The sequence below is a fragment of the Aspergillus karnatakaensis genome (genome assembly GCF_047715665.1).
Source record: "Aspergillus karnatakaensis strain CBS 102800 unplaced genomic scaffold BJY04scaffold_13, whole genome shotgun sequence".
Lineage (NCBI taxonomy): Eukaryota > Fungi > Ascomycota > Eurotiomycetes > Eurotiales > Aspergillaceae > Aspergillus > Aspergillus karnatakaensis.
Window position 1 is genome coordinate 601,385 of NW_027395725.1, and position 24,253 is coordinate 625,637.

The 24,253-nt window shown below is 51.7% G+C and overlaps 12 protein-coding genes across 12 annotated transcripts; 8 read left to right on the plus strand and 4 right to left on the minus strand.

The window, feature by feature from the left end:
* Positions 1-35: 35 nt before the first annotated feature.
* Positions 36-1,186, plus strand: BJY04DRAFT_216166 (uncharacterized protein; the record flags this gene model as incomplete). The annotated part of the gene is made up of 2 exons (XM_073715658.1): positions 36-391; positions 460-1,186. 2 exons carry the CDS (start codon positions 36-38, stop codon positions 1,184-1,186), a joined length of 1,083 nt encoding a protein of 360 aa, XP_073573645.1.
* On the minus strand, positions 1,170-2,265 carry BJY04DRAFT_184476 (FAD-dependent oxidoreductase; the record flags this gene model as incomplete). Its single annotated transcript, XM_073710620.1, has 3 exons — positions 2,195-2,265; positions 1,763-2,133; positions 1,170-1,700 (listed from the first exon to the last, which is right to left on the minus strand). Coding segments are annotated over exons 1-3 (862 nt in total), but the record flags the coding sequence as incomplete, so codon positions are not given.
* Positions 2,266-2,670: 405 nt separating this feature from the next.
* Positions 2,671-5,480, plus strand: BJY04DRAFT_226442 (uncharacterized protein; the record flags this gene model as incomplete). Its single annotated transcript, XM_073718414.1, has 5 exons — positions 2,671-2,680; positions 3,271-3,347; positions 3,415-4,331; positions 4,402-4,622; positions 4,756-5,480. 5 exons carry the CDS (start codon positions 2,671-2,673, stop codon positions 5,028-5,030), a joined length of 1,500 nt encoding a protein of 499 aa, XP_073573647.1. The 3' UTR covers positions 5,031-5,480.
* Positions 5,481-7,198: 1,718 nt separating this feature from the next.
* BJY04DRAFT_216169 (DUF202 domain-containing protein) lies at positions 7,199-8,067 on the plus strand (the record flags this gene model as incomplete). The annotated part of the gene is made up of 3 exons (XM_073715659.1): positions 7,199-7,553; positions 7,685-7,965; positions 8,014-8,067. 3 exons carry the CDS (start codon positions 7,199-7,201, stop codon positions 8,065-8,067), a joined length of 690 nt encoding a protein of 229 aa, XP_073573648.1.
* Positions 8,068-8,867: 800 nt separating this feature from the next.
* Positions 8,868-10,689, plus strand: BJY04DRAFT_24879 (pepsin-like aspartic protease). The gene is made up of 2 exons (XM_073720004.1): positions 8,868-9,201; positions 9,248-10,689. The coding sequence occupies exons 1-2, from the start codon at positions 9,013-9,015 to the stop codon at positions 10,649-10,651; spliced, it is 1,593 nt and encodes a 530-aa protein (XP_073573649.1). The 5' UTR covers positions 8,868-9,012; the 3' UTR covers positions 10,652-10,689.
* A 37-nt stretch (positions 10,690-10,726) lies between these two features.
* Positions 10,727-12,056, minus strand: BJY04DRAFT_216171 (wax synthase family protein; the record flags this gene model as incomplete). The annotated part of the gene is made up of 2 exons (XM_073715660.1): positions 10,727-11,159; positions 11,242-12,056. The coding sequence occupies 2 exons, from the start codon at positions 12,054-12,056 to the stop codon at positions 10,727-10,729; spliced, it is 1,248 nt and encodes a 415-aa protein (XP_073573650.1).
* A 239-nt stretch (positions 12,057-12,295) lies between these two features.
* Positions 12,296-13,683, minus strand: BJY04DRAFT_226444 (NADH:flavin oxidoreductase/NADH oxidase; the record flags this gene model as incomplete). The annotated part of the gene is made up of 2 exons (XM_073718415.1): positions 12,296-13,002; positions 13,068-13,683. 2 exons carry the CDS (start codon positions 13,681-13,683, stop codon positions 12,368-12,370), a joined length of 1,251 nt encoding a protein of 416 aa, XP_073573651.1. The 3' UTR covers positions 12,296-12,367.
* A 668-nt stretch (positions 13,684-14,351) lies between these two features.
* Positions 14,352-15,530, plus strand: BJY04DRAFT_216173 (uncharacterized protein; the record flags this gene model as incomplete). The annotated part of the gene is made up of 1 exon (XM_073715661.1): positions 14,352-15,530. The coding sequence occupies one exon, from the start codon at positions 14,352-14,354 to the stop codon at positions 15,528-15,530; it is 1,179 nt and encodes a 392-aa protein (XP_073573652.1).
* A 1,670-nt stretch (positions 15,531-17,200) lies between these two features.
* Positions 17,201-19,053, plus strand: BJY04DRAFT_206338 (pyridoxal phosphate-dependent transferase; the record flags this gene model as incomplete). The annotated part of the gene is made up of 5 exons (XM_073713699.1): positions 17,201-17,424; positions 17,509-17,536; positions 17,620-18,282; positions 18,331-18,878; positions 18,936-19,053. The coding sequence occupies 5 exons, from the start codon at positions 17,201-17,203 to the stop codon at positions 19,051-19,053; spliced, it is 1,581 nt and encodes a 526-aa protein (XP_073573653.1).
* A 593-nt stretch (positions 19,054-19,646) lies between these two features.
* On the plus strand, positions 19,647-21,597 carry BJY04DRAFT_206339 (glycoside hydrolase family 71 protein; the record flags this gene model as incomplete). Its single annotated transcript, XM_073713700.1, has 3 exons — positions 19,647-19,745; positions 19,824-21,098; positions 21,559-21,597. 3 exons carry the CDS (start codon positions 19,647-19,649, stop codon positions 21,595-21,597), a joined length of 1,413 nt encoding a protein of 470 aa, XP_073573654.1.
* Positions 21,598-21,907: 310 nt separating this feature from the next.
* BJY04DRAFT_216175 (uncharacterized protein) lies at positions 21,908-22,942 on the plus strand (the record flags this gene model as incomplete). The annotated part of the gene is made up of 1 exon (XM_073715662.1): positions 21,908-22,942. One exon carries the CDS (start codon positions 21,908-21,910, stop codon positions 22,940-22,942), a length of 1,035 nt encoding a protein of 344 aa, XP_073573655.1.
* A 298-nt stretch (positions 22,943-23,240) lies between these two features.
* Positions 23,241-24,131, minus strand: BJY04DRAFT_216176 (annexin; the record flags this gene model as incomplete). Its single annotated transcript, XM_073715663.1, has 1 exon — positions 23,241-24,131. The coding sequence occupies one exon, from the start codon at positions 24,129-24,131 to the stop codon at positions 23,241-23,243; it is 891 nt and encodes a 296-aa protein (XP_073573656.1).
* Between the last annotated feature and the right edge of the window lie 122 nt (positions 24,132-24,253).

The window sequence follows — 24,253 nt, forward strand, 5'->3', positions numbered from 1 at the left end:
AAACTCCATCGCCTTCACTTTTTCCCGCTCGCAGCATGCCTCACCCACTGAATCTCATCAGAGGCGTCTTTCTTGCGCTGGGAGCCGTTGCTTTTTACTCCATTTGGGTTACTGGCGCCCAGAAAGGCCTCATCACCCTTTCGAGGCATGCAAGGGCCAATGGCGAACTATCTGGGACTCCTGACGCCACGCTACTCCCAAGTTTCACCGGCATTTTCGCTCTTGATCGAGGAATCAAAGATGTCGTGGTGTCCTTTTGGCCCGTATGCAATGGCCAATATCCTTCTCTGTCTCTTCTAGGAGTCACACTTGCTACCACCACAGGTGTGTCATATATCCTACTTGCGCTTGAGGAGAGAAGGAAACGGTCTTCGCTAGGTGCTGCGTGGAGGTATGTACTTTGACATTTCTCTAGTACATATGGAAGACTTTCAACTAACCACTGGTCGGCTTCATTAGACTTGCCTGGCTAGGTGTTCTGCAGATGCATTTGACCCAAGCAGCGGTTATGCCGATCTACTGCGCATTCACTCTATCATTTGAGCCAGTCACCAGCCAGTCTCCTCGTCTTTTCCGTTCTCTTCCTTGGATGAAGACCTGTATTATCTTGGTGTATCACTTGCACGTACTTGTCTTAACTCTCCCAGCCCCTGCTATTCTTTCGTACACAGTCAAGCAGCTACTGCTAGCCGAATTGTTGATCTGGCCATTGTGGATGTTTGTCCTTTTCTGGGTGTCATCGTTCATTCGACCAGACAGCAAAAGAGTGCAGCTGGAAAGAGATCGTCGAGCGGTCTACATGCTTGCCCTAGTCACGACAACGATCGCCCATATGACTACACTCATAAGCTCTCTTCTGAGCAAGGCACCATGTGCAGGATGCGCCAGCGACCTACGACCCAGCAATGTTTATCTCCCCAGTCTCCCCTGGACGATTGTCGAATTTGAGTCTATGGTGGACGTGACTGCCAACTTTATTCAGTGGGACTATCTCATTTCCAATATTACCTTGGTCCTGTGGGCTGCTACAGTATACACTAGGGACTGCGGTGAGAAAGTGAACATCCCTCGGGGGGTCTTACAGGTGTTAGGTCTGTCGGCTTTGACGTCGCCTGCTGGTGCTGCTGTGATCGTTATCTGGAGATTGGATTGGATTCTGAGCAAGAGACGGGCAAAGGCGGACTGAAGAATTAGGCATGCAAGTTTGAGTACAGGCTTCTCTTAGCATGTCTTGCCCGTCGAGTCGATGTTTCTATCCCTATCTATACTAAAGAGAAAGACATCGCTGCCACACCTGCAATGATCATCAAAACCACCCATCCAAATCTCATAGTACTAAGTCCACTCAACATCACGCCTTCCTGCATGCATCGGCTGGGTAATGGTATAAAGTCCAGGACTGGTCCTGGAGCGATAATCTTCACGAAGGCGTGATAGAGCCCACCAGGCACGTTCGGCCAGACATACCGCGCCATCAACTTCCACCTCACTCCAGACCAAGCACAAAGACGGGTCGCCCTGTAAGAAAGTGCATGAACACCCTGCAGTCGTTTCCGGTGTTTCTCAGCATACCCCTGTAGAAGCCTGCCAATGGTCTGTTCCGACGGTTGCTGCAGGTCTCGGACCTGCCGGAGGACATTTGCGAGCGCAGCTGCGCTCTCGATCGTGGTGTTTGCCCCTTGCGCTATATTCGGGGTGATCTTCCAAATCGGTCTGGTTAGCAATCTCGTACTGTCAGCGGGGTTAATGCTTCTTATCTAACCTTGCTCACACTGTCGCCGATGCACACAGTTCGACCGTGGGTCCAAATTTGTAAGAGACCCTCTTGCAGCAGCGCCGATCCATACTCTGTGGTCCTTGTCCAGATATCCTTGAACTTGATACCCCTGTAAACTGGGATATCCGCGGCGGCCTGGCACATTGCGTGGACTTCGTCCTTTGAAAACCGATGTGTCTCAGGATAAACGTATCTCTTCCGCAGCTTTTGAATGAGCACCCAGCGGATGCTTCCGTCTTTTCCCGGAAAGAGAAGCACGGCCTGATCATCATGGCAGCACATCACTTGGTCCGGGCACTCAAGCCCTTTGACCGGAAACGATATCCCGACTGCGCAACTGTACTCTGCACACATGGCTGCGGAGAGAAGCAAGTTAGTTCATGGGTCACAGTTCCAAGTGCCTTCGCATGGGCATACTTCGTGTTTCTTTCTCGGTCACGAGATTCGGATGTGATAGATTCGCAGCACGCCACATATGCGAGCGTGTCACACTGCGGACGCCATCTGCGCCCACAACCACATCCCCGGTAAACTCCCCTTCGGAGTCCGTAAACACCGAGACGCCATCAGCTCGTGTCTGAATATCCACAACCCGCTGTCCGGTCTTGACTTTTTCCGGATTCCTGAGCGTGGAGTACAGGGCGTCCAGTAGCTGCTGTCGAGTGACGATCATCAACGGATATCCAAACCTATAGTTAGAGTACTCGTTAGTCTACTCCGTAACTCAGGTATGACGCAGAAGAACATTCCTCTCCTCAAGCCTGGCAGGGAAGTCGTCGCTAAAGGCGAATCCATCGGGATGCGTCGTGTGGCACACCTTGACCGGACATCCCATCTTTTCCAGTCCCTCGTAAAGCCCGAGTTGGTCCAGGATACGGAGGCCATTCGGCCACATGCCGATGGGTCCGCCGAGCGTGGTCAAGATTTCCTGGTGCTTTTCGAGCACGATGTAATCAATGTTTGCTGCCTCCAGACAGTGGGCTAGGGTTAGACCTGCGATCGAGCCACCGACGATGATCACTTTGAGCTTGGACCTTTCCATGATGCGCTGAATGGTTGACTCGGCGTTTTTGGGTTGTTTGCGTTGGGCTTCGGGCTGAACCTGCGCGCGGGAATGGAAGAGGGTTTTGGTAGTAGAAGCTGCGCAACCCTCGCGAGAACAAATGCATTCTATGACGGGTTTTATGGTGCTGTGCTTTACGTGAGACCGCTCACCGGCCGAATTGCAAGCTCTCCTGCTCCATCATCACCTTGCCAAGATCAACAGCAAACATCTCACCACTCATTTCTTACCCCGACATTGGGAGATTACAGGGAAAAGCTCGATCAAGCAGAGGCCAGTTGGCTTGAGGTGGACTGTGCGCACAGCAGGTCCTTTTCTATCAGAGCAGGGGAAAGCAGACCTCCCCCGCCATCTGGAGAGACAGATGACCGTCACTTTCTAGTGGGCGTAGACCATCTACTATTTGCCATGTTCGACTCACTATCCAAAGCCGCTGCGATAGTGGTGATGCTTAGCAGCCTGCCCTTCTGGCTTCTTGGACACTCACCATCTAAATATGATTCTTGTGTACGTTTAAGCCCCCCCTCTCCCCCCTTCAGACCCACGAACATAGTCTTCTAATCGTAATGACCAGTGCGCGGAGCTCAAGACAACCAGTATCCGTGGGAGGGTGGCATTCCCTGGGAGCGCCCAATATGACGACTCAGTACGCTCCTACACTTCGGTCAACGCCCAGCTACATCCGACTTGTATTCTACAGCCTTTGTCAACAGAGGACATCTCTATTGCTATCAAGAGCTTAACGGCATCCAATTGTCCGATTGCAGTCCGCAGCGGTGGGCACGCATCGTCTATTGGCGCGTCCAATATATCTCCCGGTGTCACGATTGATCTCTCATTACTGAACCGCACAACCTATAACCCCCTCACGACAACTGCCTCCATCCAAACTGGCGCCCGCTGGAGTTCAGTCTATGAGACTCTTCAACACCATAATGTTATGGTTCCAGGAGGGCGATCAGCATCTGTCGGCGTAGGTGGCTACTTACTCGGCGGAGGAATCTCCTTCCACGCTTCTCGTGTTGGTTTGAGCTGCGACAGCATCCAAAGGTACGAGATAGTCCTGGCAAGCGGCGAGATCATCCACGTCACCCGACGCTCCCACCCAGACCTCTTCAAAGCTCTCAAGGGCGGCTCGAACAATTTCGGCATTGTTTCTACCTTCGAAATGTCGACGTTTCCAGAACAGGATATCTGGGGCGGCTTTGTGGTCTCTGATCTCTCTGCTCTCCCTCAGTATACTTCCGCCACCACTCGCTTCACGAACAGTATTCCAAACAATCCGAATGCCGCTTTGGCTTCCTTTCTCATATATAACTCGACTATGGGTCAGAGCTTTATCCTGAGCTCGTTAGCTTACACGGAGTCGGTCGGGGTGGGGCGTCCTGCAGCCTTCGAAGACTTCTACCCCTTCTCCAACATCATGGATACATTAGGTCGCACTAATATGCTGAATCTGACTACTGCGAATGAATTACCTGCTGGCTATCGGTGTGTTTTTCCAACTTGGTTCTATATATTAATCTCATGATCATTCTACTAACTAGCGAATGCACACCAGAAACGCCTGGCAAACCTCAACCCACCTCAATCGAGAAGACATCATACAACAAGCGGCCAACATCCAAAGTGAGAAGATCGCCTTGGCAAAATCTTCTACAAAGGGGAAAGATTTTTCCCTGTTCATAATTATCCAGCCATGGGTTCCCCAGTTTTGGAAAGATAGTGCAGCGCATGGCGGCAATGTTCTCGGGCTCGAGCGATTTAGTGGGAACATGTTGAGTATGCGATAGCTCTTCCTTTTCTTTTTCTCCTTCTGCCCTCCTTTCGTCTCTTCCTTTCCTCTTGCTTGAGTGGCGTTCCCCCTGAATATATTTGATGCCTTACGGAACTAATGACGCTTCTTCGCGAACAGACATCGCCTGGCTCTGGAGCTGGGACGATGAAGCCGACGATACCCTCTTCTACAGCCTAGCAGAGTCCGCACGGAAAGAGCTAGACGACTATTCGAAGGTGATAGGGGCAAACAATGAATACATCTATATCAACTACGCCGGTGGCGGCCAAAATCCACTCCGTGGGTACGGCGCCGAGAATCTCGAGTTCCTCCGGCGAGTTTCCAAGAAATATGATCCAGATGGGGTGTTTCAAAGGTTGGTGCGTGGGGGATTTAAGCTTTGGGAGGCGTAGTCAATTCAGATGGAGTGGTGAGAACGGTATATTGAACAGAGGAACGACTTGGATCCGTACATATCACACATCATTGCACGTTTGTTCGATCTAAAGCAACGTTTCACTGACTTTGATTTTCACCCTGTTTCTCTCCTTCGTCGTTGGTCACGGGTATAGACATGAGTGGCGGCTACGGTGGCTGCGTACTTTGTATGAGGCAGTGAATGAAGTCTTCGCGACTGGAACTCTCTCAGGCGTGCCTAGATTCCATCCCCAGGTTCATTGAGGACCTGCGCTGGCCAGGTATGTTGCCGAAACCCGTAGTCTAAGTGCATGTCTCATTCAAAGTAGCTCCTCAATTGGAGCCTTTACTGTTCCGGTCTGATCTTCACATCGGCTCTCTCAGGCTGCCGCCTATTGTCTTATTGTATACACGTACAGTCGCCAGCTTGTATGTCGGCGCAGTGGCCAGATCTCAGGGAACACTCGCAATCGCTAGAAAGGAGCATGTTCGGCTCTCGTGCTACCTAGTCATCCACATCCAACTGTGCGATACGCCACATGAACCTTTCTCATGGAGACCGCCGGGAGAGGAGGGGTTTATACTCTCACGCACCGACAGTTTAGGAAAGAGCGACTGGGTAGATAGGTCCGGCCGAGCCGTGAAAAAAGAAGGCCAGAGCACCTGCATCCAAGGTTGAGGTGTCCATTTGACCATGTCCGTCTCATCGATGCCTTCCACCGAGCGGACTTTTGATCAAGCTCCCACCACGAGGCTCTGCACTGCCGAAGAAGAATGGACAAATCAGCGTCCAGATCAGAGCATCTACTCCGGACTAAATATCTGGGCGCCGGGGCGAGAGCCAACTATTGATGAGTAGCCACATTGGTCTGTGCTCGACATCCGATCGTCAGTCAGACGCTGATGGAGGGGGAGGGCTTGCCGCTTGCTGTAGGGGCACTTGGATACATATTGGCCATTTTTGCTGGCGTTCTGGACGATGTAGTATCCTCAGATTATCCTTCCAGAGCACTACACTTGCACGAAGTCAAAGCCCAACAGTATCCCGAGAGATACAAACTCAATGACTCTTTCTGCCGACGCCATCATCGGTATTGTTGGGGTTGCGTCCGTTGTTGCTATTCCTATCGGGGCAGCCCTCATCCGGTTGTATAGACGGCGCCGGAGGCAGCTTCAGTCCAGTGAAAGTACGATAACAACTACAAAGCTGCGGATTGACGATGACGCTTGAGGTGTACAGACCATTCGGATTACAGTATCCTACCTAGATGGCATTTGCAAGGCCTGTCGATTCAGTCACGAATGAATGAGGCGCCGGGTAAGTTGCGTAGATTGATCCTCCGCACTTCTACGTGCTGATCAGTGACATTTATACTACTGCCGGTAGGAGCCGACGCCATACACTTTAGCGAGTGCACGACGATCTCGAGGATGGGCATAATCCACTGGGCGCATGAAGTTTAGGGTAGGGCTACTTGAGGCAATATGGGGCGAGGTGTTGGTTCTGGCAGGGGCTTGGTGTTTATCGTTTGGCTGGGTGCTTTTAGCTCAGGTAGAGCTGTAGAAACCTTTCTCGATGATGATTTCTGTTTTTGTTTTGGTTTGCTTGGTTTTTGTTATAGGTAGACTGTAGATAATCAGTTGAAAGACTACAATGCTATCAGCGTTTTCGACAACTTGAGAGGATAGACATGGCTTGATTGAAGAAGGCAAGTCATCTAGCTACTAGATAGCTTTCTTAACCCTTGAAGGCAAAACAAGACCAAGGGTCTGTATTGTTGGCTTCTAGGTCCCTCAAGCCGTCGGTCGACAAATTGGCAAGGATATATATAGTTATGCGTTGAAGAGATGGCATCAACCAGAAAGGCAAGCACATGGCCTCTGAGCAGTGCCACAATGTGCAGACACGATTCAGCCCAGCGGGACCAGCAGAATCAAACTCAAAACAGTTTGTTGCAAGCTGTGATGTCCTGGTTGCGGATGATGGGCAGGGGACGGATCCATGACGCGGGCGCTGCCTTGGTTCCATTTGGCCTCCTCGGGTCTTTATCCGGCTCAACCTTCTCACTCTCCTCCATGCCACAAATCATTCTGTCATCCATTATACCCCGCGCTCACCTTCAATAATGCGCCGGCGTATATCACCAGCTCCAAAAGCTCGATAATGGTCGAACCCCATCCTGTTCCTAACCCTTCGCAACCCACCGCACACCCCGTGCGGACCGACCGACCGAGACCCGACACGCACTCGTCCGCCACCAGCCCACGATGTTCCTCCCACGAAGACAGCGACTTGGATCCGGATAACTTGGAGTTACACGAGATTGAGACCCAGCGAGAGGACGATTCGACGGGGTCGATTTCGTCGGGAGAGGAGCGCGTCATAACCCGTCACACTGTGTCTCGAACAAGTCAGAGCAGCCGGCCGCCGCGGGGAGGAATTCTCGGGCGCATCGAGCGGTTCTGGACGAGGCATGTGGTTCTCAGTGTGCCGCACGCGAAGAATCGGGATTATTTCGGTGAGTGGTGGTGTCTATCGAGAAATGGATCGGGCGGCGGAGGGTCGACAACGGGGTGCAATCGATCGAGATGGCGACGAGAGAAGGCCAATTGGCGTCTAGAACACTGCTAACTTGGGAAATCGCATTAGCTCTCGAACGGACCTTTCTCGCCTACATCCGTACCTCGGTCATACTCGCGATGCAAGGGGTTCTCATCGCACAGCTCTTCCGACTGCAGTCCGCCTCCACCAATACCGGGCTTGGATACCATCAAGTGGGCGTTCCGCTGTCGGTAACATGTCACGGCGCGGCGATGATAACTGCGGTGCTAGGAGCGCATCGGTTCTGGAAGCAGCAGAGTGCAATCGCTCTGGGGAAGGTGTATGCGGGTGGCTGGGAGCTGAATTGTATCGGGTTCTTGACGACAGCTGTAAGTTGAGATTCGTCTGAATTGTCGAGGGCTGAGCTGACAGATTAGATCACGTTAGTTACATTTATCTTGTCAGTGCTTGTTGCGGTTACGATTGAATGATTGATGATATCCATGGTTTTTGGTGCATAGTGGTACAGCGACCGCGCAACCTAGTTGTGGAACTTCTGAAATGATCCTACTGGGCCTGGGGATATGATATATAACTATGACTGAGAAGCAGAATAAGCAATTCTTGCTGCTGTCGTCTCCTACGAATTGCTCATTGCCAAGAGCTATTGCGTGATTGATGCACTCTCACCTCAGACGAGGCAACCAGCTCAACATTATGTTAGGTAGAAGTCGTACAGTTTGATACGCAATTATAAGGGATCCATTTCCGAGTTTCGAGTCTACAGTACACTCTACTGTGAGACCGAAGCGAGGATAATATCTCCGCTCGCTGGGGTCTATCCATGGGACAACTCTCCCAGTTCCAGGGACAACTCAGATATATTTTTATCTTCGGCAGTCGGACAGAAGTAAATATGACTTTCACATGAAATACGGGGTATCTCCACTGACGCGGAAGGACCGATCGCGATGGATCACTGATGCGGTCGGAGATGCAAGCCGGAAAATATCCATCCCATCTCAAACGCTCTGCATGTTACATCTCAAAGACAAACCGATTGTTTCAGGACACTTGTCTGCCGCGACTTCCAATAAGACGGTCAACTCCGTATATCTGACCCACCACTCCATCAGCCACAGCTGATTCTCGCCTTCCCCTCACAGACCCTCTGCCAACCATCGTATTGTTCCGCAGTATCAGTGCTGGGCGAGTAAGCGTACTGCATCTCACTGGTTCATCGTCCTTTCACGAACCACGCCGTCGTCAGCGCCGAGGAAGCTAATTCGAGTGAGCCACAAAGACCTGGCCTTGAAGACACGCCTCCGCATGCTGTGTGCCGACCTTGCCCCAGGATCGACACCATGTCTGACAGGGGTAGATAAGGCCGCTCTTTCCTCAATTCTCTTCCTCGACTGATTCTCACGGGAGGCACCATGAAAATCGCCGTTCTCTCGCTCGCTGCTGTTGCGGTGCCGGGGTTGTGCGCTTTGGCTCTTTATGAGAGCGATGCTCCGCATGTTCTCAGCCTCGGGCTGAAGCGGCATCATCATGATGACCCAGTGGGTAGGGATCGCAGGCGATTCAAGAGGCAGACGGTGGATGTTGATCTATACGGCTATTCGGTTTGTCTCGGAACCCCATCAAGCTACTACGATCTAAGTTTTATAGATGGGAGGGGATATATACTCGACGAACCTGACCGTCGGCGACCCCGCACAAACCGTCGAAGTCTCGGTCGACACCGGAAGCAGTGACCTCTGGGTGGTGCACACGTACAACCCTGTCTGCGGTGTTTCTGGCTCTCAATGTGACGAACTCGGAACGTACGATCCCTTGACCTCACGCACCGCCGAGCCTCTTTCCGATCGGTTTGAGATAGAATATGGCGATCGGTCATGGGCGGAAGGGTACTATGCCGTGGACACCTTGGAGATCTCAGGAGCGGAGCTACCTGAGATGCAATTCGGTGTTGCCATCTCCTCCAGCATTGACAAAGGAATACTGGGCATCGGCTACTCAACCAACGTTGCCTCACGCTACCGTTACCCAAACCTCCCTGAGCTGCTCGTGGGAAACAACGTTACCAGCTCGAATGCGTACAGCCTGTGGTTGAATGAGATCGGCTCGAATGAAGGAAACATCCTATTTGGCGGCGTGAATACTGCCAAGTATATTGGGGAGCTGCAGACCTTGCCTGTCATTCCGTACGATGGCAATTATGTCCATCTGTGGATAACCCTCACTGGTCTCGGCGTCGAGTCCGCTTCGGATGACATCTCGGTCTCCTACGACGACCACCCCGAATTCCCTGTTGTGGTTCTATTGGACTCCGGCGCAACCCTGACCTATCTTCCAGCCGACATCGTCGCGCAAGTATACAGTGACCTCGACGTACACTTTTTCGAGGGCGAGCAATTCGCTTACGTTCCTTGCAACTATCTCGACGGCCGAGACGACTACAACGTGACGTTTACCTTCTCCGGCTTGACGATCCACGTTCCACTACGCGAGCTAGTGCTACAAGATGCGCTGTGGTATCAAGACGACTTTCTCCACGTCGATGGTGAGGAAAGCTGTCTTTTCGGCATACTTCCCAGCGCCGACTTCTTTCCAATTCTAGGCGACACATTCCTCCGCAGCGCATACGTCGTATTCGACCTCGATAATAACGAGATTTCCATGGCGCAGGCAAACTATAACCCAGGCGACGATCATATCCTTGAAATCGGGACTGGTGAGGATGCCGTTCCCGAAGCCACCCCCGTGCAGGGGTCTGTGACTACTGCGACGGTGGTCCTTGAAGGCTCGGCTCTCTCACTACCCCCAAATCACACCAACGAACCTATTTTCCCCACGAGAACAACTACGGTCGAGGCATCGACGACGGCAGGCACCGATCCGTCAGTCCCCACCGAGAGTTCCAGTAACGATAACGATAGTAACGACGATGAAACATCCGATGCATCAGGCTCCTCTGATGACCCAGATGAAACGGATATAGCTGCATCTATCCGCAGTAACCCCCTACTCCTCTTCGCCGGCATTACCGGCGCTCTTTTTCTGAGTCTGTAACGATAAAAATGTACAAATGAACAGCAAAATGACTCTAGTCTAATCCAAACCCGCTCCAGTGTACTCTAACGTAATCTAATGAAACCACTCCGGCCTCAACCCAAACCACGGCGACATCACCTTCGTCCCATCCTTGGCAATGCTCACCAGAATCGGATTGATCCACAGCGGCGCACTCCACAGTAAATACCCAGCTACCCAGATATACCCAAGCCCCTTCCTCAATCCCCCATCCCGTCGTAACCCAACTTTATCGCCGAGACTTCCAGCAATGGATTCAATAATAAGCCCGGGAATCTGAAGCGTGAAAAAGAGTAAACCGCCACTCTCCTCCCAGGATACCCCAAACCCAATATCGCATAGCGCGTGGATGATCCCTGATCCGACAAACGCAACGACGATCCTCGTCCAGTGTGAGACTGAACTCGACGGTGGGATTCCAAGGAAGGAGAGGAGGTGTGTTGCGGGTGCTGTGAAAGGGCGACGGAAGAGCTGGTGCCAGGATTGCCTATCGCGAATATCAAGATTAGTACTGTACAAGGAGGAAACAAAGTCGAGAGTAACTGGAAGAAAGAAAGGGTATAACGTACCCCCATAATCCACGCAATGAGGAAGCTTCACCGATCCCCGCGAAGACAGGCGGCCAGGAACTCGGGTCACTTCCTAATAACACAGCGAGGACAGAGAGGAGGGTGTATGTTGCGAGGATTGTTGCGCGGGTGACGGTCGCGAAGGACAAGGTGTAGCGGGCTTGCAAGAGGAGAGAGGCGGTGTTCTTTTCGAGCGTGTCGGTGAGGGATCTGAGGGGCAGAGCGAGGAGCGATGGCTTGGTGTTCAGTGTCGAGAGGGTTGCTTCGATGTAAGGGTTATCAGGGTCGAGGGGGATGATTGCGACGAAGGCGAATGTTATGAGGAGTGTGAGAAGGCCGCGGGATAAGAAGGTTGATTTCGAGGGGATGTAAGATGGGTTCTTGGAGTCGAAGGAGGGTAGTCGGGAGATGGCCCAGGGGGTGTTGATGCGGCGGTAGTTGAGCGGGATTTGGAGGGCGAAGAGAATCTTGTCACTCAAGCCCAAGCTGTCTCCCTTCTTATCGTCATCCTTCTTCTTTTTCCTCGAGAGTGTGTAGTCCGTTTGTCTTTTCCAGTCGACGCGACTCAGTAGCAACAAATCGATGCCATTCAAGACAGAAACCCAGGTCATTGCAACCAAGGGACCGGACGGTGGTGTTCCATGGTAGTGCGCTTTCACGTTGATTTGGAGGATGTAGGCGAGGAGGAAGGTGGTTGCTGCTGTTAGGATGCGGAGAGGGGAGGTGCGCGTGGTGAATGTCACGGTCAGACCGGTGAGGAGGTGGATTGTGCTCCAGGAGAGGGCGGGAACGAGCCAAGGGGGTGTATCTGGCATTTCAGCAGTCGTCGTGGTAGGTAGTGGTAGGAAAGAGAAGAGAGGAGAGAGAGAACGCAGGTGAGATTCATCGCAGCTTTCAGCTTGAGTGGGTCCTTCAGGAACATAAATTGGTTTCTATGCTTGTAATTGGCTAGCCTGCCAGTTGCCCCACACGTTATTGGATTGATCTTCAATCCCCAGGAACTGGCCAATCGTATTGGAGTTTATCTGGCAAGGTCCACAAGGACGAATTGCAACAGCTGGGCCCGACGAGGGGTGATATCAAATTTGCTATCTAGATTGGATTCTCTAGATTACAGGTACAAGGCTCAAGACCTGTCTCTTGGACGTGCCATATCATATTGATAGGCCCACTCAACCTCAACACCAAGCTCCTGTGCACATCGAAGCACGAATCCAGCCTCTCGCAAGAACTGCCTCCCTACGAATGCAAGATCGGCTTTTTGTGCTTTCTCACTGCCATCAGCTTCGTCTATCTCGAGTCTCGAAGCCTGCACCACGTCTCTAGCAGTCCCAGGGCTCTTGATAAACCCCACAGCAGCAACCAACAACTCATATCCACTTTCTCGTAAGGCACGACGGACTGCGCCAGCAAGATCCAACTGGTAAGTCCGCGTAATCTCAATCTTTTGTTCCTCAACAAGGCCAGCAGATGATACATCTATGATATCAACACCTAGAGCGGGTAGCAGCTTTGCTAGCTCAATCGACTGGTCAAGTGTCCATGAAGGCTTGCCGGACCATTCCATCCAGTCTGTAGCTGAGATCCGAACAGAGACAACCACAGACTCCGGGACGGTGTCCCGAATGGTCTGGATAATGCGCCGGAGAAAGCGAGTTCGATTCTCAAAGCTTCCGCCGTACTCATCCGTGCGGGTGTTGCTCAGTGGTGAGAGAAACTGGTGGATGAGATAGCCATGAGCGGCATGAACCTCAATCAAGTCTGAGCCTTGAAGTTAGCAAGCGAGATAACATCTGGTTTGAGGAATGAGATGAGAGTATACACACCGACACCAGCCGTAACAGCCCGCCCTGCCGCATCCGCAAAGGCCTTCACCACCCCCTCAATATCCTCCAAAGACATAACCCTCGGTAACACATAAGCATCAGAATACCTGATCGGACAAGGGCCCCAAATATTACCCGGCCAACCCCCTTCCTGCTCCATTGCAACAGTCGGAACACCACCAGGACACACCTTCGGCGCCAACATACCCGCTTTCCGTCCAGCATGGTTCAGTTGGATACCAATCTTCTGCCCCTGCGCATGAACAAAATCAACAACTCGTTTCAGCGGAGCAATCTGACTATCCGTCCACAAACCCGCGTCCTGAGGCGAGGTGCGTCCGTTTGCAGTGACGGAGGTCGCTTCAATGATAGTTAGGGCTGTGCCGCGGGTTGCGAAGGCGCCGTGGTGCGCGATGTGGAAGTCTGTTAGGTGGCCGTTCACCGCGCTCCATGTTCCCATTGGGGACACGACGAGGCGGTTTTGCAGGGTTAGGCAACGGATTGTGAGGGGGGTGAAGAGGGTCGGTATGGGGGACTTGGTGGGGTGGGGGGTTCCAGATGGGGTGGGGACTGGGATTGAGGGTGCTGGCCTGGATGTTGATCCAGAGACAGTCATTTTGAGAAGAATTGATGAGGAGATGCAGTGGATTTTGTCGTTGTTGTCAGTCAAATGCCATCTTTTTGAGTGACAGAACTCGGATATTTATATTCTTGTTTAAGGTGTTGTACTAGAAACAAACCGTGACGGATCTGGGAATACTTTAGCGACTTCATAAGGAGACTTAGCATGTCTTGCCACAGGCAGGGAGGAGTATACGAAGGTGACAGTCTTGTAGCTGGGGGCCCCGGCGTCCACAGGACGGTCTACTCGGTACTTCTTACTCCCATCAGGCCCACTGCATTGAGGGTGGAGCCTCCAGCTGAACGAACGAGCCAGTAATGTTTAGCACTGCCATGCTAAGGTTCGCGTCAAATGAATTTCTAAGCAATCTTAGCGTCTCGCCGTCTATACCGACGACGAAAGTGAAGGGGTTAACGCCTAAATTATCTCCCTACTGTTCTCTCCTCTCTGATCAGCATAGTACGTGGACTGCTCGCGGTATGTCTCGGAACAGAAAGTTCGCGCCGAAGGTTCGGACTGGATGTAAGACCTGCAAGTAAGCTTCTCTCATTGCTCTATTATGGCCCTTAGTCTGACCCCCTAGGATACGGCGAATCAAGTGCGACGAGGCTCAACCATCATGTCATCGGTGTGTCTCAACAGGTCGAATCTGTGATGGTTATATGCCGCAGCTCTCACTCTCCAAGCCTCTCGCAACTTCACAAGCGCTTGTTGCTGAGCGAAGAGCATTACATACGTTCAACACCGTGATTGCGCCATCAATAGTCTCCGCATTCGACGTGGACTTTTGGACATACGATCTCCTCCAGACCGCCGAAGAATTCAAAACTGTTCAATTTGCTGTCGCGGCTCTAGCAGCAACCTACGAATCATGCATTCTCTACCAGAATCCGAGTGCTGCACAGAAACAGTTTGTGCTGACCCAATATAGCAAGTCTATCAACTCTCTGCGGCAGTATCTGGGTAAAACCAAGTTTCGGAACAAAACACAGCAGTCTGTTGTTCTCATCACCAATTACCTCTTGACGTTCCTCTGTGCCATTCAGGGGTTTCATGTAGAGGCCTGTTCGCATCTCAGGAGCGGACTGTCTCTTATTCATGAGTGGGGATTAGGAATGGCTGAGAAAAAGATGCCTTCCAGGCGGATACCGTCCGTTATCAGTTTTCTTGTTACTGCATTTACGCAGCTCGACACACAAGCGCGTATGAAGATCGAAGCTATTGGATCACAAGAGTGTGCGTATTGGAGACCGCATCAAGCCTCGCTAAGCAGCTGGGAAAGTAGCCATTTCAAACAAACTACATATGCTCTTGCTCAGCTCGAGGCATTACACAATAGAGCTATACAAATGGCGGGAAACATATGTCCTTTCAGCAATCATCAGCCCGACGGCCTTACTGACTTCCAGAACGAGTTATACTCGTGGGATTCGACATACGCAGAGTATCTTTGTCCTTGGAGTGATTCTGCACCATCTATACACACCCTCAAATTGCGGAGGCTCCTGGCACAGATTACTTGGGAAAGAGGGTTTATACCTGGTGACCCGGAGCGGTTCTACACCGAGAAATGCCGAGATATCATCCACCTCGCGGCACTGATCATAGAAGAGTCCGGCTTTGAGGGAAAAGTCATGTCCTTCAACCCTACTGGCGGGCTCATTGAGGCACTCTACTATGTTGCAACGCGATGTCGAGATGAGACTGTCCGATGGCAAGCGATCGGCCTCATGGAGAAGAATGCTATTGTCGAGGCTTTGTGGGAGAGTACTTCCGCTGCTAGGATGGCGGTTGCGGTGGTTCAGCATAGGCCGATCAAGTCAGAGGACTTGAACTACTAATCTCCTACGGTTGATTATTTCCTGAACTGTGGTGATTACCAATCGTGACAATGCTCTAAGAGAGTGTAAGTATTGGATGCAATGTAGACACCATGGCATCTCGAAAAGTCAGGAATATAATTCCGAGAGCAGCACTTGCTACCACGGATTGTACCATTAGTCGTTACAGACTATTACCTTCTATTAATAGAAGGGCACCTTACCCATCCCGTCTTCAGTCTCATTACCAATATCTACCCCCCGGAGCCATGTTACGGAGTATGTCTGCCACCTCTCTTTCTTTACAGTATTTCAGGTAATAGAATGCTCGCTTGCCTGCTCATCCATGTTTCAATCAAGGTATAGCAAGTCTTGCTACTTCTAATAGGAATTACCTTTATTTGCAGTTGTGAGTGGTGAGGTCATAAACTTCCCTCCATCAGTAAGCCCTACCTCAGCAATGCGGACCTTTATCTAGTGCTTTCATGCTCCAATCTTTCCTTCCCCAGATCAGGATTACTATGAGACATCTAGTGGCTTTATCCAAACAAACATCCACCGTAAGAACCCTCACTTCTCAATAAGTCCTGCCACAATACCGTCCAATCTCAATAACTGCCACGATGTATTTCCGCATGCAGCTAGTGTATTGCACTATAACAATACTAATAGAAAGATATCGCTTGCCTATTCATATCTTCTCGACTCAACCCGAATCGTGTCTATGATATCACTACGCTCACCGGTCATTCTTCTCCCAAGATTAGGACATTCAATGTCCCACAATACATGGCCTTGGAAGAACTATAAATCACCTGGAAGGATCTCTCGCATTTACGGACCAACCGAGTAGGTCGACCATATCCCAGGCTGCATCATCCTACACACCATACCACCGCAACCACAATGACCAAGGACCTGGTGAGTTCGGTACAGGCACCCAAACTGCAGACCTAATCAGCCTTATCGATATTCAGACCTTTGACATACGTTACGATAACGAGCTCGCTCACGACTATTATGGGGACGGAAAAAAGCTCGCGCAACGGTATGTACTATCACCTCCCCGCCTCTCTTCTCCCTGCACCGAGTCATCTTATTACCATATGGAGCATATTGACTCTCTGCTACAAGTATCCGTGATATATATCATGACAAAAACTTGACGGTCCCAGACGATTTTGATTCCACTTCCACCACGCCGCCTATTCATTTCATGCAGTACGTCCTCTGTTTCTTTCCATTACACCTATATTTTGCCTTACTGGACGAAAGACCAAGGAAAAGTCTAATGCGCTTTTCTTCTACAGGGTCGAGGCCCCAGATGATCTAGACGTGAAGGATCTGCGCGGTGTGCAAGTGCCATCTGGATTAAATATTGAAGTTATCGATTTCTCTGATTAAAGTCTTTCTACCTGTACGCCAGTGTTTATAATCTATGAACGTCATTTTGGAAACTACTTAATAGTATGAAATATTGCATCCAAGTCCACTCGTCGAGCTGCTTTCGTTTCTTAGTAGTGCTTGAGTCGATGTTCGTGAAGAGTCGTGAGGTCATCCATTTTACCCCGGCTTGAACGCCTTTTCTAAGCCCTACCAAACTTGACTTTTTTTCTTGACGCTGCTTTGTATGTCTAGGATCATCAGCAGCTTCTTCCTTCTTCCCTCTCGGTCAGAAACAAACCGCGAAAATGGTGAACCTCTCCCGCGTGCACCCGGAATCAGCAACCCACCAAGACCGCCGCGAAGCCCGCGACACATCCGTCCAGACAACCGAATATGCCGGCGTATACGGGACAAAATACGCAGCTGAAGAACTGCCTCACTATGTGATGAACCAGCGGGGAATGCCAGCGGACGTCGCGTATCGGTTAATCAGCGACGAGCTGAGCTTGGATGGAAACCCGCTGCTGAAGTATGTTTCTCCACCTTTCTCGATCATGGCGAGGTTGCAGAACAAGGGAGAGAGAGGTTGATGCTGATGCTATCCGGCGCTTAGCATGGCAAGCTTCGTGACGACATACATGGTATGCTATGCTATTCCCTTGTTACACTGCGGAGCTGGTGCTGGGTAGAGGAGTGCTAACCGGTGGCCAACTCTCTGTGACAGGAACAACAAGCCCAAGACCTCATGGCCGACGCGATAAGTAAGAACTTTATCGACTTCGAGCAGTATCCGCAGTCTGCGAAAATGCAGACTCGCTGTGTGAATATGATCGCTGAGCTCTTCAACGCGCCCACGAACAAACACTCGAACCCACAGACCCTCGACGCACCCGAGGAAGAGGCAGAAGGTGCTATGGGTACGTCGACAGTCGGCTCCTCCGAAGCAATCATGCTCGGCCTGCTGGCGATGAAGAAAACGTGGCAGAAGAAACGTCGCTCAGAGGGTAAGGATACATCGAATCCGAACATAATCATGAATAGTGCGGTGCAGGTATGCTGGGAGAAAGCAGCACGGTACTTTGACGTCGAAGAACGATATGTCTATTGCACGGAGGACAGATACGTGATTGACCCCGTGCAAGCTGTTGATCTTGTCGACGAGAATACGATTGGGATATGCGCGATCCTGGGGACAACATATACAGGGCACTACGAGGATGTCAAGGGGATAAATGATCTCTTGGTTGAGAGAGGGATAGATTGTCCAATCCATGTTGATGCCGCAAGTGGAGGGTTCGTTGCGCCGTTTATCTGTCCTGAGCGGGAGTGGGATTTCAGACTCGAGAAAGTCGTTTCGATTAATGTTTCCGGGCATAAATACGGGCTTGTTCGTCTCCTTCATTCAACTTGCGGTTTGAGACTGACGATATGACAGGTCTACCCCGGCATCGGCTGGGTCTTCTGGCGCTCACCCTCGTACCTCCCCAAAGAACTCATCTTCAACGTCAACTACCTCGGTGCCGAGCAGGCTACATTCACGCTAAACTTCTCAAAAGGCGCCGCGCATATCATAGGACAGTACTACCAGCTCATCCGACTCGGTCGGAACGGGTACAAGGCCGTGATGCAGAATCTCGTGCAGGTCTCCCAAAGACTGGCAGGGGGCTTACGCAATCTAGGCCTGATTATTCTAAGCGACAACACAGGGAACGGGTCTAATGGCGTCCCACTCGTCGCATTCCGACTCCCTGATGATGAAAGTCGACTCTTTGATGAATTTGCGCTATCCGCTGTATTGAGGCGGCGGGGCTGGGTAGTTCCGGCGTATACGATGGCTCCGAAGAGTAATAATCTGAAGCTGATGAGGGTTGTAGTAAGGGAGGATTTCACGGCGCATCGGTGTGGGATTCTGGTGGAGGATGTGAAGAGGGCGATGGAGTGGTTGGAGGATATGGATGAGACGACGGTGGAGCGGTATACAAAGTACGTCCTCTTTCTCTTAACTTCATTACTATTACCGGTATGAATCAGATGGCTGAGACAGTGTGATAGATATGTTGCTGAGCATGGGACGAGTCTTCCGAATGCGCATTCGTTTTATGGTGGCGAGGAGCACTCGTTACAGGGGAAGACGGGGAAGACTCACGCGGTGTGTTGATAAAGGTATCGTGAGCATTACGATTGCTGCAGTGTGTAAGTCATGCAAAATCGTGGACTGGGGTTGCATGGCCAGTTTGCATTCTGTATACCGGTATCGGCTTCATGTAGGCCTCCGATAGTCATAGACTGACAACTCAATCGAAGACGGCTTCAGCAAATGCTGTAGTAATTACATTCAATAGAAAACTGGATTAAGATTGCTACCAACTCAAGATTATTGTGCTATTGCCAATAAAGAAACGGTCAAGACAATTTTCGACGTACCCGTCATATGGCATCTGACATGTCACTCAATAATGCACTGCAAAGACAGCAGCGCCCATCTTGACAGGTCTCTGAATTGCAAGGGATGAGCTATTTTTCGTCCCCTGAATATCTTTACTTAGAGCACTGTCTCAGCCACGAGAAGAGCAGTCAGGCTCCGTAAACTATGTGCATAGCCAGAAATCTTGCCATGTCTGAGCTAGGGCTGTTGCAAAGATTGAGCATTAGTATTAGTAGCTCACTATGTCCCATTTAGAAAAGAGCTTAGCTGTGTAGATATCTCGGTCTTTTCGTGTTTTCTCGGAGGAACATCCTACGATCGTTACAATGCGTTCGAGTTGGCTTGGAGGCTTCCTCCCCATGCTGACAACCCTTCTTTCTCTACCTCAACAAACTCACGCAAAAGCCGTCTTCGCCCATTTCATGGTAGTAACCTCTATAGCCTACGAATAAACCCCATACCTGTCCTCAAGAAAGAGCTAACACCGTGTCGCGACATTGTAGATCGCCAACGCCAAAAACTACACCCTCTCCGACTGGACATCCGACATCACCCTCGCAAAATCCTCCTCCATTGACGCCTTCGCCCTGAACGCGGGCTTCAACCAAAAGCACCTCCACACCTCCTTCCAAAACGCCTTCTCCGCAGCCGAAGACCTCGACTTCAAACTCTTCTTCAGCCTCGACTACTCCGGCGACGGCCACTGGCCAAAAGACCAAGTCATCACGCTCCTCAAGAACTACACCACCCACCCGGCATATTTCAAGCATGACGGCGGCAACACCGGCAACGGAGAAGGAAAAGGAAAAGCCCTAGTCAGCACATTCGAAGGCTTCCAATCCGCCAACGACTGGGCCGAGATTAAGAAATCGGTCTCTAACTCCACCGCTGGCGAATGCTGCATTTTCATTCCAGACTGGACGTCTGTCGGGCCACGCAAGGCCGCCGCCGTGCCTGCTATCGACGGGCTTATGTCCTGGGACGCGTGGCCGGCTGGCTCGAACAGGATCAACACTACCGAGGATGAAGAGTACATGTCGATCCTTGATGGCAGGCCCTACATCATGCCCGTCAGTCCCTGGTTCTACACGAACCTCCGGCAGTTCGACAAGAACTGGGTGTGGCAGGGCGATAGTCTTTGGTATGAGCGGTGGCAGCAGGTGATTGAGCTGCAACCGGAATATGTGGAGATTCTGACGTGGAATGACTACGGGGAGAGTCATTATATTGGCCCGTTGAGGGACAATGCGATTGGGATACTGAAGGATGCGGGGGCGCCGTTTGATTATGTGCAGGGGATGGAGCATGATGGGTGGAGGGCGTTGTTGCCGTTTGTTATTCAGCAGTACAAGGAGGGAGAGAGCAGTGATGCGATTGACGAGGAGGTGTTGACGGTTTGGTATCGGCTTTCTCCGGCACATGCTTGTGGGGGTGGGAAGACAACGGGGAATACGGAGAGTCAGCATCAGAAGCTGATGTCGCCGGGGGAGGTATTGAAAGATAAGATATTTTACTCGGCTTTGCTGGATGGGGAAGCGGATGTTGCAGTTAGTATTGGCGGAGTGAATCGAAGTGCCAGCTGGACGGATGTGCCAGATGGTGGGAGTGGTGTGTATCATGGCTCGGTGGACTTTGGCGATCGAACTGGTGAAGTGGTGGTAACATTATCTCGCGAGGGGGAGTTCCTTGCTGAGATGAAGGGCAAGAGCATTGAAGACAGCTGTCCGGGGAATCTAACGAATTGGAATGCGTGGGTTGGGAATGCGACGGCTGTCAAGGTGGTTGGCCGGGGTAGTGCGAGCGATGGAGACGGGGAGGAGTCGGCAGCTTCTCCTTCGCCCCTATCTATGGATTTATCGGTGGTACTAGTCCTGGGACTGGCCTTTGCTGGTTTCTTTGTATAAGAGTTGACTTTCTTTCCGGCGAGTGGTGCTAATAATACCAAATCCCTAATCCATCACTGCTGCAGCCCTACCTAGCCCCAAGATAGCCATCACAGACGACCCCGGTGGCATTTCCTCGAATAGGATCTCTTTGGTATACTCCAAACCACGGCTTTGCCCGAGAGCCAACCCATGGAACAAGCTTATCTGTTGAATCCACGAATCAAGAGGCATTGCGGTGGTAGACAAAGTCAATGACGGCACGACGGGGCTAGACTCCGCGCCACCTCTCGACACTCGCTCTCAATCTAGACCATTCCTCGCCCTCAAACATGGATCTACCCGTGGCAAAGAGTCTGACATCGTGCATTCTGGGTTCTTAGTGGTTGGATAAGCTGTCAACCATTGATCTGGGGTCAATTAGCTTTCGTCATGGTCTGAGCTGAAGGGGGGTTCTGCAGGTTTGATAGTTAGGTTGGAATTGTCCTGCTTCGGCCGGGAGGGTGGGAAAAGTTAGACTGTAGACTCTGTATAAAGACCTCCTGTCCGCTGCTTCCGGGGCGTGTGGGAAATAGCACTCTATTCTAATTCTACTATACATATTATTACATTTGCTTTCCCTTCCCTCTACACGCTGCAGACTTCCCTCCAATCTGCCTTCCGGTTCCAGGTCTACCTTACATATCAGCTCGAGGAACAGCACGATGGACCCCTTCACACACGCCCCCAAACCAAACACCCGTATCCCGCCTATTCTCCTCGCAAGACAATCCCAATCACAATCTACTTCGTCAAAAGCCATCACAGAGCCCGAGTACCAGTACACGCACCTCGCAACCCTCTCAAAAGCCAAACTCTCAACCGAAATCTCAGCGCCAGATCCTGACCTCCGCAAATGCGTTGGCCACCACCGGCTCCTCCGCCGCTCAGTCCACGAAGCACAAGAAGATATGAAGCGGTATCTGGAGGAAGTGCTCGAGAGCGACAGCGATAGTGGCGAGGACCAGGATGAAGAAGAGGAAGAAGAAGTATTCGACGAAGACGAGGACATTTTCTCAGGAAGTGAAGGTGAAGAAGATGAGATCTTCGAGACTGGACCAACAATCACAGAGAAGGAAGTTGTCCCGTCTCTGTCTACAGCAAGGCAGATCCGGATCCAACCACCAAGAAGCGTCCCGACTCCCCCGCTACGCATGAAGGAGAAGATTACCAGCGCCGTGAGAGGCCTTGTTCGTCGTCGTCCTACTCCCACGCCTCCTACCTCTACGCCTCCTCTCTTTCCAACCAACTCAAGTGTAATCTCAATCCCTGTGCCGCATCCGTCTCATCCGCCCCGGTCTACATCTACACCACCTAGCACACAACCATCAGGATCAACTCCCACTCCAGCTACGACTCTGCGCAAGAAGGCAAGGGACGAGAAAGGCGAAGTGACCCTCGAAACCGCAACGCTCATCCGCATCTCAGCCAAGAATGCTTCCTGCAGTGACATCCCGATCAAGATCCACATTCACGAACACATCGCCGGAAAGCACAGGGACAGTATCCAGCGGAGCCATAGTGACAGCGATAGCCATAGTCAGCATGAGCAGAGGGTACAGTCGCCGCCGCCACCGCCGCCACCGCCGACGCAGGCCCAGGCACAATCGATTGGGCTTCGAGGAAGAAAGTACGCCGAGAAGCTGGGATTGAGACGCTTCACGAGTGGCGTTTCGGCTGCGGTGGGGGTTGTGACGTGAATTTGATTATAGACTTGCATATGTAGAGCATAGAGGAATCTCATCGTCTTGTAAGTATTGGAGAGTCAATGAACGGGATGAAATCATATCATTAACGTGGTCATTACACGCATACATACTACCTAGTAATCAAGCATCCATCTCCGATTCTCATCCACGGGCTATTATATCAAGTCCATTTTTCCTCGGCCACGACAAAACAAAAAGAAAGGCGACGAGGTAAGGCGCGGCGATTCAGGTATCAAACAAGCAGACCACAAAAACGTCACCAACACTTCAATTAACACCAACTTCACACTCAAGCCCAAACCTTCAACACAGCATCCTGCAAATCGCCCGCAGGAATGCCCGCACGGATCCGACGCGTAAAATCACTGCCCGTCCTCTGCACAAGCGCATCCTTAACCTGCGCCAGGTAAGGCGGGTTCCAATGCAGCCTCACAACCCAGTAAATCAACCTCTTCATATCCGGCTTCGCGCCCCCAACCGGCACAATGGCGAGCAGCGTCTCGACATCAAACTTCAACGGATCCTTCGCGCGCGCAAGAATCCCCAAGAGCGCCTTCTCAAGATGCCCGCTGAATTCATCCTTGATCGTCTTCTCTAGCGAGGTGTGGTATTTCGCCTCGAACGCCTGCGCGACCGCAGCGAGTTTCTGGTCCGACGCGCCGAGGAAGACGGCCGCGACGCCGATCTCGTCCGTTCCGGTCTTGGCCGTTGTGGCGACGTGCAGCTCGTGCACGTCTTTGTCGACGGAGGCTTGGTCGAAGAAGGTTCCGCGTTCCGGTCGGGCGGCGTTGAGGAGCATGAGGAAGAACTTCTCCGTCTTGCCGGAGAGGTCGCTTTTAATGTCGTCGGTGAGGGCTTTGTTGTATTTGTTGACGTACTGGTATTTGATGGCGCGGAGGTCGGCGTTGGAGCGCCCGATGAGCACGTCGTTGATGGCGACTTCGTCGGTGCCGATGCCAGAGATTGCTTCACGGAGGTAGGTGATGTCTTGGCCTAGTGGGCCGGAAGCGAGCGAGAGCATGATGATTTCGAAGTCTCCTGAGAGTTCAGACTTCAGATCTTTCTCGAGGTTGCGGCCGTGACGCTCCATGTAGGTGTGGCGGATGAGAGCCATCTGGAGCGGGTCGGGCTTCGCGAGCACGGAAATCAGGGCCTTTTCATCGGTGCCCCAGCCTTTCATGGCTTTGCGGAGGGCGTCAGCTTCTTTGCTGGCGTCGCCGGAGGCGCGCTGGTCGGGGTCGTAGCCTAGAGAGGGTGGAGCGGGGACTGGTGCCGCAGGAGGAAACCCGCCGGGGGCGCCAT